Here is a 9,476-nt window from a genome sequence, read left to right on the forward strand (position 1 = left end):
TCCATCAAGATGTTGTGGACTTTCCTTCACTGGAGGTTTTTAAGCAAAAGTTAGATGGCCATCTGTTATGGATGCCATAACAGGGGTTGGACAAAATGACCCTTGGGTTTCCCTTCCAACTTTGATTCCATCTTTGATTCCATGAACACCTGAATGGCTTTTTTCACCCCAGTGTTTAAGGCAAATTTACCAGGTGTGGGCAGAGAGGGTGAAGGCAGGAAACGGACTGCTCCACAGCAGCAACCAGACTTCGCAGAGGAGGGTGAAACCGACATAGGACTACTGCTGAAGATCCAATTCCCCATAGGTCGTTCATGATCTCACAACACTATTATAGGGGCTGAAGAGTGGAACAGTTATTATGCAAAAACAACTTTGACCGTGACCGAAGAACATAGGAATCAACCACATGCTGGATCAGATCATTGGTCCATCTAGCTCAGTACCATTTACACTGATGGGGAATGGCTCTGCTGGAAACCGCCAGAGGAGGAGAATGCTCTTGCGCTAAGGTCCTGATTGCATGCATCCCACAGGCATCTGGTTGGCCCCTGTGAGAGCAGGATGCTGGACTAGATGGACCACTGGCCTGATCCAGCAGACTTTTTTATGTTCTTCTTTTTTATGTTCTCCCCCCATGAGATGCTGGGGATTGAACCTGAAGCCTGCTGCAGTCAAAACAGATGCTCCACCACTGCGTCACAGCCCTTTCATTGGAGATCCATTGCTAAACAGCAGAAAAGTCATTGGCCAGATGAAGCAAATACCCTTAAGTTGTGTAAGTCAAATGTTCATATAAATCTGAACAGGAACTTGCAGCATCACAGGCTGAAATCTTGAGCACAGGAAAAATAAAAACAACAAATAACTAAATATATATTTTTAGAATTGCCAACCCTTCTGCAGCCTCAGAATTTCACACACGTGCTTTTAAAACATGATCTGACGTTGTTTTTTTAAAAATCCTGGACAGCCTGACTTTTAAAAACAAGCTGAAGGATTTCCCTGATGTTTCCTCCACCCATTAAAATAGCTGCTCACTAGGCCTGTAGTGAGCAGCCTTCGACTAAATGCTTCCAACTTTGCAGTTTACCAAGTAATTGTTGAAAAGGCTACCACCGCCCAAGCTTCAGCAAATGGGCACACTTATGTTCTGCTGATCTGCATCCAAACCAAATGTCTGATGGCACCAAGCTAAATAAGAAACCAGCTGAGTTGAGCTAAGACTGCCAGAAGGCCAGTGGCAGAGAGTCCTGCATAAATTGAACCTTAAGGACAACCTTTAGATATAACCCCAAACATTTCTTTAAAAATAAATTATTGCACTTATTCTTCCAAGGAGCTTAAGACTGTAGGAAGGACCACAGTTCAGAAGGTTGCAGGTTCAATCCCCAGCATCTCCAGGCAGAGCTGGGAGAAGCTCCTGTCTGAAACTCTGGGGCACCACTGCCAATCAGTGTAGACAATATGGAGCTAGATGGACCAATGGTCTCATTCAGTGTAAGGCAGCTTCCTATCTTCCTAAGGCAGCCTGCATAGTTCTCCTTATAGCTCCACCTTGACTGACTGACTGACTGACTGGTTGGTTACTTAGGTACTCAACAATAGTCCTGCTCAGAATAGACCCAGAAAAGCCAATGGAAACAACTAACTTGGGTTGATTAATTTTACTGGGTCTACTACTCTGAGTAGGACTTAGCTGACCACAACCCTGAGTTTAGTTTACTGAACTGATAAATTGGTTCCCACAATATAATAATGTCCTAAAACAATTTGCAATAGTATTAGACTTGGATATTTATGCTAAAAAGTCTCAAACAGATTTACAATATATGTTATGCAATAAAACCTAAGTAACTTTTTTTGTTGAGGTAGGTTAGGCTGTGAGTGTTTTGCAGACCAATGCTCACACAACAAACTTCATGCCCATGTGGGAAAATCTGAACCCAAATCCCTATCTCAACTTTCTAACCCCCTGTGCCACTGCAATACCCAGTACAAAAGGCTACCCAGATCAAGGGTTACAAGATTAAGTTCTTACCCTCATTCTGTCCATTAGACATCGCTGCTCTAAACACAGGTCACTCCACTGCATGGCCCCACGTGCACTAACTGGACTCATTTTGCACCTGGTTTTGATTGGTGGCTCCTGGTGTCCTAGTAAAAGACTACAACATAGTCTGCAAGCCTGATTTACAGCATCAGATGCAGCTGAGCAGCCTAGAGGACTGAGCAATAAGCTCTCTCACACCCGACTTTAGGTGAATATCATTAGCCAATTAAATCAATCAAAGCAGCTCCACTCCTGAACCCTACTCTGAACCATGATTGGTTTGGTTGCAGAAGATCCACCTCATGACGACTCCCTGGAGCTGCATTACATTTAAATCAATGCATACCGAAAATCACCATTTTAAACAGGTGTCTGAAACAAGAAAGTATTTCTTTCTGACTCCCAATGATTATGATAGTAACTCTGGTCATATAAAACCAACCTTCACCACCCTTGCAGTCCTTTGAATGCTTTGGACTACAACTCTCATCAGCTCTAGCCAGCATGGCCAATAGACTCGGAGGACATCAGGGTGGAGAAGACAGCTGTAACCATTTCATTGCATTTCCCTGTAATAAGACAGTGCCACCCTATTAGGGGAGAGTTCTTGAGATAATTTCCTAAGGCATCTGAAAAAAAGGGCTGAGGCCTTATGACTAACGTGGCTTTTCCACTCCAACATCAACAGGCTCCCTATTCATGAAAATGTGAATTGAAGTGGCAGGATGGGTGAAAGCACTTTGAGCCTTTTGGCTATTTCCATGGAGAAGGAAGAATCAGAAGAATGGGGGAGTGGAGAGGAACTTTAGAAGTAAACCCCCTCTGGTATACACAGGGCCTTTTTAGATTTAGGAGTCTCCAAAATAGTTAGCAGTTCCCTTGGCTTTTTTTTTTTTAACCTGGGAAGCATTTCCACAAAACGTAAGTCCCACTGAGCGTTCAAAGAGGCTGACTCTCTGGTGTTTTTAGGATTGAAGCTTTCGTTTCTCGTATTTGTACACATCCCAGCTGTTCTTTATTTTAAGGAGTGAAACTTTGTGAAACATTACAGATTAATGGAACTGTATAATAAAGAAGAGCAGACAGAAAGGAACTGCATAGCCCATCAGATCAGGGCTTCATTTCAAGAAAGAGAGACGCCAGATTCTTTTTGGTCTGGAAATAAGGCCACATCTGCCCTATGCATTTAGAGCAGCATCATAGCACTATAAACAGTCATGGCTTCCCCCATAGAATCCAGGGAACTGTAGTTTGTTAAGGATGCTGAGAATTGTTAGGAGACTCCTGTTCCCCCCCATAAAGCTACAATCCCTTCATAGAGTTCCCTAGGAAGAGTGACTGGTTGTTAAACTACACTGGAAATGAGAAACCAGGGTTCAAACCCCTGGTTCTCTAGAAAGCTGCCAAGTGGCCTGGCCTCCCCTACAGGGTGTCACTATGCCTACCTCAGTGTTGCAAGAGAACACCACTCTGGGCATCCTGGATAGGGCGGAGGGAAAGAACAGGATACAGATATAATAGGCACATTTTATTTACTTCAATATTTATAAGACCAGGTCCACCCAAAGCATGATTTTATATGGCCGGGTGGAGTCCAACAACATCTGGAGGGCCAAACCTGCTTTGATACAGGTGTGTGGAAGCGGGAGGTCACTTGTCACACAAGGCTCAGTGTTAAGATGAGTGAGCTAAAACTCCTCCTCTCTTGGAAGGTACAAATATTTAGTTGGCTTTTTCATCCTGTCACTTTCCAAACCTAGCCTTCTGCCAAGCATATGTCTACCAGCAGATATCTATTAACCACAGCAGATAAGAGCATTACAAAAAGCCCTGTCGCATCAGGTCTAAAGTCCATCTAGTGCAGCATCCTGGAGCTGCAGGGAACCAGCCTGTTCCTGCATATGCAGAACAACCCTTCAGATATTCAAAGACAGCTATCATGCCTTCCTCTAGACCAGTGTTTCCCAAACTTGGGTCTCCAGCTGTTTTTGGTCTACAACTCCCATCATCCCTAGCTAGCAAGACCAGTGGTCAGGGATGTTGGGAACTGCAGTTCAAAAACAGCTGAAGACCCAAGTTTGGGAAAGCCTGCTCTAGACCTTCTCTGAGCTAGGCTGAACATACCCAGCTTTTCCAATCCTTCCTCATAGGACCTGCTTTCCAAGCCACTTGTCACCCTTATTGCCCCTCTTTGAACATGCTCCTTTGTCATTTGTCTTCTGTTGTTTCTACAATGCCCTGAGATTGTAGGATGAAGAGTGGTCTAAAAGTCTAATAATAAAAATAATAGCCTTCTTAACTTGATCATAAACAACCTAGCATGAAGGGTGAGCAGAGAGGGAGGTCAAGTTTGCCGATGATGCCCAATTGTCCAGGGTGGTCAAAAGGAAAAGGGTCTGTATGGCACAGATTGAAGACAGGAGTGCCTGCTGTGCTCTGCTCCATGGGGTCACGAATAGTCGGACATAACTAAACGACTAAACAACAACCATGGCACAGATTAGACCTGGGAGTTAGCTACAAGGCAAAGGCATCTCACTGCCATTCTGCACACACTCAGGAGACACACATTTTCTCCTCCGCAGGGATCAGGAACGTATGGCCCTCCAGATGTTTTTGGACTGCCAATCCCTATCAGGAATCCATAAACACCTGAAGAGCCCCACACTGCAGTTCCCTTCCCTGCAGTCGCTGAAGAGCTGAGAACACAAGGCGGAGCCGCCCCCACCACTCTCCACATGCTCAGAGACACCCCTCCTCCGTTACTCTGCAAACGCCCTGAGAAACGCCTCTCTCCTCAGCCTTGGTGGAGAGCGGCTCTGGAACTCTTCGCAGGCTCAGAGACCTTTTCTCCGCGAGCTCCACCTGCTCCCTCCCACCAGAAGTAACGGGACACAAAAGCGATATCTAGAAAGAGAGAGAGAAAGGCGACTGGAGGGAAGGGGAGGGAGAGGCCGCCGCCGCCACGCACACACCCACAACACGCCAGCCAACTTTGCAGCCGTCGGCCCAACTTTCCCTCCACTCACCGTCGGAGCTGACCGTGTCGTAGGCATCGCGCTGGTGGGAAGCGCGGCGCGCCCCGTCGCCGGGCTCGCTGTAATCCACCCAGCTGAGTCCTTCCAAGTTGTCGTAGTCCGTCCGGTGCTTGTCCTCCACCGGCACGACGGTGAAGTGCGGCATCGTCTCGGCCACGCCGCGGCCCACCTCTCCCTCCGCCTCTGCCTCCGGTGGGGCTTCTCAGGAGCAGGCGGGGCGCAGCGGAGAGAGAAAGAGGCGCGCAGCAGCAGCAGCAGCAGCACCCGCCGCGGGGCCAGGCTGGCATTCCAGCAGCCTTGGGTCACTTCCTCTCAGGAAACCCGGCTCGTCGACTCCACCCATTCCCCCCTCCAGGCTGCAAAAAAAGAAGCTGGGATCACGGGGGGGGGGGGCATTCACCACGCCCCCGGGGGTGGGGTCTGCTTCCCCCAGCAAAACGCTGCCGGGGGATGAGTGAGGGGCAGAGAGGAGGAGTACGGTTGCGGGAAACGGAAGAGAAGGGGTCCTGGCCCCCATCTGCCAGCCCGCGACCACTCAACGAGAAGCAAAGATCCCACAAGCAAAGAGCATATATAGAAGTTCAGAGCTTGGCGTGGGGGTGAGGGGTGCTTGTCGTGTGGCCGTCTAAATGTTGTCGGATTCCTCCTCCCACCAGCTGCGACCATTGGTCACGCTGGCTGTGGCTAATGGGAAATGGAAGTCCTACACCAGCTGGAGAGGGCCACAGATTTCCCGCCCCCGATCCGGATTGCAACGGTAGTGCCCTTAGACTTTGGGGCAGAGGTCAAGGCCCCCACACAGCAGGATGTGCAGGAGGCTGAGCCCCCCCCCCAAATGCAGCAGGGCTGGCTTGCCACATTTTGAAATAATGCACTTTACCAGCTGAAGAGGGGCCCAGAAAGACCATTAAGTCCAGAGTCTTAACTAGTACCCACCCAACACAGATGTTTTTGACTACAACTCCCATCAGCCCCAGCCAGTGCTTGCTGGGGCTGATGGGAGCTGTAGTCAAAAACATCTGGGAGGCACCAGACTGGGAAAGCCTGGTCTAAAAAGAATTCAGTGGAGGCTGGTCCATTAGGGAAAAGGAGGTGCTGTCCCACCAACCTTAGTCTTGATTCCCCCAAGCCTGGTGGACTTACAACTTATGACCTGTCCAGAGGATAACCCTCACCATCAGCTGCCTCCTCTTTTAGCCTCCGTGTTGCCCTATTAGAACTCAGGAGGGCAGAGAGTGAGTCAAATCTCGCCTTAGTCGGCGCTGCCTGTCATAGGCTCTGGCTTTGCCTGGCATTAGCTTTGACTCCACCTACCACTGACCTTGCTTTGTGCCCCAGCAGACCCAATGGGTGACAGCCACCACCAAAGAAGTTTTAAGTGATGGGTTGCAGCAGACTGCCTAGAATACATTGTCTGAGCAATGCTTGCAGTAATTCTGCAAAGTAAGTAGATTTATTATGTGTAAAGATTGTGCACATCACTTAGTAATTATGCAGTTTTCCAAGGTGTAGCAGACACTGCTCTAGAGCAGGAGTTTTCTTAGACATGTTGCATGCTCCTAGTCGCAAGAGTAGCAACTACTAAGGGAGGAGTGCAAGCTTTCTTTTGCTTGTGTTGCATCTACTAATTGCATCTGTTTGCCATGCTTGCATTTAATCACTTTTATATACTTTCGCAATTGACTTGTTTCTCCCTGATCACTCTCAAATTAATTGGCTGAGGCCCTGTGTGGGTCAGGTCTCCAGGTTAAGACACAGTTCAAGGACACATACTAGCCAGGCAACAGCACTTCGGGGGGGGGGCTGTCCCTTGGATCCCACATTCCGCTCCCAGCCTTCCAAGTACAGTACTGCAAGCTGATAAGGGACATTTACGTTATTCTTTATGGAGCCCTTTCAAAGGAAATAGTGGTGAGAGGCTATCCCCCCCCCCCCCGTAATTTCAACGACACTTAAAAAACATCTTTCAGAAGTAACAGCCATAAAAAAGCGCCTCCAGGCAAACACTCAATCACATTTGACATTCAGTCTAATTTTGCCCTTCATTGTCCTGGAACAAATAATGTGTTTCCTATTCATTAGGGCTTCCTCTTCCCAGAAGTGTGACGGCGGCTTTTATTTTTGGGTCTTCGTTAACATTGAATTTGACTCATTGGGCCCCGTAATAAAGTTTGAGTGCGAGAAGTCAAGATGATTCTTTTTTAGGTGGTAGAGACTTCGTGCTGTATTGTGAAGTCACTGAAGCAGCCAGGTTGAACTTCTGCAGTGACCCTTGGCTCGTGAATAGAAATCCTAGAGAAACAGTCCTATTTTTGTCTGAAATGGTGACCGTTGTGCAAATTCTCCAGGAGAATTGGAATGGTGAGGGAGACTTTTAAGGCCCAGCCATTCTGCTTCCTCAAGGGCTGGATTTAGCACAACTTGTGGCCCTTCACATGTTATTGGACTCCAACTCCCATCAGCCCCAGCCACACAGCTGGCACTAATATGAGCCTTTCTGAGGTAGCTGCCTCAAGCAACAATTTGGGAGGGTGGCAGATTTGGACCTGGGTGCTGCGCCTGCTTCCCTGCCTCCTGCCCACTTGCTTGTGGTGGCAACACCTCCTCACTGGGGCAGTTTCTTCATACTCACACATCTCTTTTTATCCTCCATTCAGGCAAGGATTCATATCACACCACCTTCCTCAACCCATGCCCCCCGAAACACAGCTTCTCTTTCCATTCTGCCAAACTCCCTATCTCCCCCTCTCACCTTTGCTCCATGGCAGGGGTGTCCAAACTTTTTCAAAGGGGGCCAAATTTGATGAAGTGAACATGTGTGAGGGCCAACCAAAGTTGTTGAGCTTTTTATTGGATTGAAGTTGTTGAACTTTTTAAAAGATTTTACCCTGGGAAATAAACCGCCGGATCGGATCGGGGTCGGATTAAAGTGACTGGCAGGCCGGATTAGGCCCCCAAAACAGACTTTGGACATGCCTGCTCCATGGCTTACTAGCTCTCTTGTGAAGCCAGAATGCCTTGCAACATTTGACTTGCCAATTTATTCTCTTTACAAGTGAAACCAGTTAAAAATTACCACACTGTTTAAAGGGAGGCTCCTGGTAAATTTTAGAAATTAAGCTTCAAATGTGAAAATGAGATACTGTATATCAGACGAAGTAAATTTATACAATCCCCAATCACACAGGTCTAAGATTATTCACTGTTAAATTTATTTCTGAGGAATCCTGGGAACTGTAGTTTACCCCTCACAGAGCTACAATTCCCAGCATCCTTAACAAGCTGCAGTTCCCAGGATTCTCTGGGGGGTGGGGTGCTTTAAATGTATGGTATTTATGCAGCCTAAGATCCATTCCTATGCACACTCAGTTTAGGGCAAGTGTCACTGGACTCTGGGAGACTTACTTCTGTGTAAACATACACCGCATGGTGCTATAAGTCACCAGTGAACTTGTCCATGAATGTAACAATTTTGGGAATTAGGTACACTTTACAAAGGAGGGGAACATTCTTTTCTTGTTTGCTTCTCTGAAATGTGGTTGTAGACAAAGGAACTCTGTGGGAAAACAGTGCTTCTGGAAAATTAAATATTTGCTGTTTTGTGGTGTTCATTTAAAATGTCTGGTGAATTGTGGATATAGAAAAGTTTTTTCTCCCTCCCTCATAGCACTAGAACTTGCAGACACCCAACAAAGTTGCCTATTGGAAGATTCAGGACTGAAAAAAGAAAATACTTACACACAGTGTGTAACTTTGGAACTTCCTCCCACAGGATATTGTGAGGGTCACCAAATTGGCTGACTTTTAAAAGAGGCTTAGACCAGGCCTGTCCAACTCCCAAGAGACTGTGATCTACTCCCAGTGTAAAAAAACTGGCAGTGATCTACCCATTGTCACTGAGGATTCACCAGAATTGTTGAGCTTTCGTGGGGGGGGGGCAGAGTTGTTGAGCTTTTGGGGGGAGGGGAGCAGAGGTCATGAGCTTTTTTGGGAAAGACCAGTGCTAAAGTCAATCACCGTGCTCCAGATCGCAATGAGGAAACACAAACTCCGCCCACCAGACGCAATGGAGGAACAGAGCGGGGGGGGGGCAGAAACATTCATTGCGAAGTTTCGCTAAGACAGCGATTGATAAGGATCCTGCGATCGACCATGAGACCAGGGGATCTACCTGTCGATTGTGGTCCACATGTCTGGCTTACACAAATTCATGGAGGAAAGGGCTAGCCATGATGGCTATGCTTTGCCTCCGTGGTTAGTATTCTGAATACCAGCTACTGGAAACCGCAGGAGGGGAGAAAGGGCTCTTGCTCAGGTCCTGCTTGAGGTCTTCCCATAGACACTGGGTCAGCCACTGTGAGAACAGGATGCTGGGCTAGATGGGC

At 47.5% G+C, this 9,476-nt stretch overlaps 1 protein-coding gene across 1 annotated transcript in view; it reads right to left on the reverse strand.

Moving 5' to 3' along the window:
• SLC12A4 (solute carrier family 12 member 4) overlaps positions 1-5,358 on the reverse strand; it is a 60,175-nt gene extending 54,817 nt beyond the window's left edge. The window contains exon 1 of the mRNA XM_081871914.1: positions 5,083-5,358. Coding sequence (XP_081728040.1) covers positions 5,083-5,236 — 154 coding nt within the window. The 5' untranslated portion in view covers positions 5,237-5,358. The remainder of the gene's footprint in view (positions 1-5,082) is intronic.
• Between the last annotated feature and the right edge of the window lie 4,118 nt (positions 5,359-9,476).

The sequence above is a fragment of the Podarcis erhardii genome (assembly GCF_964252035.2).
Source record: "Podarcis erhardii genome assembly, chromosome: 7".
NCBI lineage: Eukaryota > Metazoa > Chordata > Lepidosauria > Squamata > Lacertidae > Podarcis > Podarcis erhardii.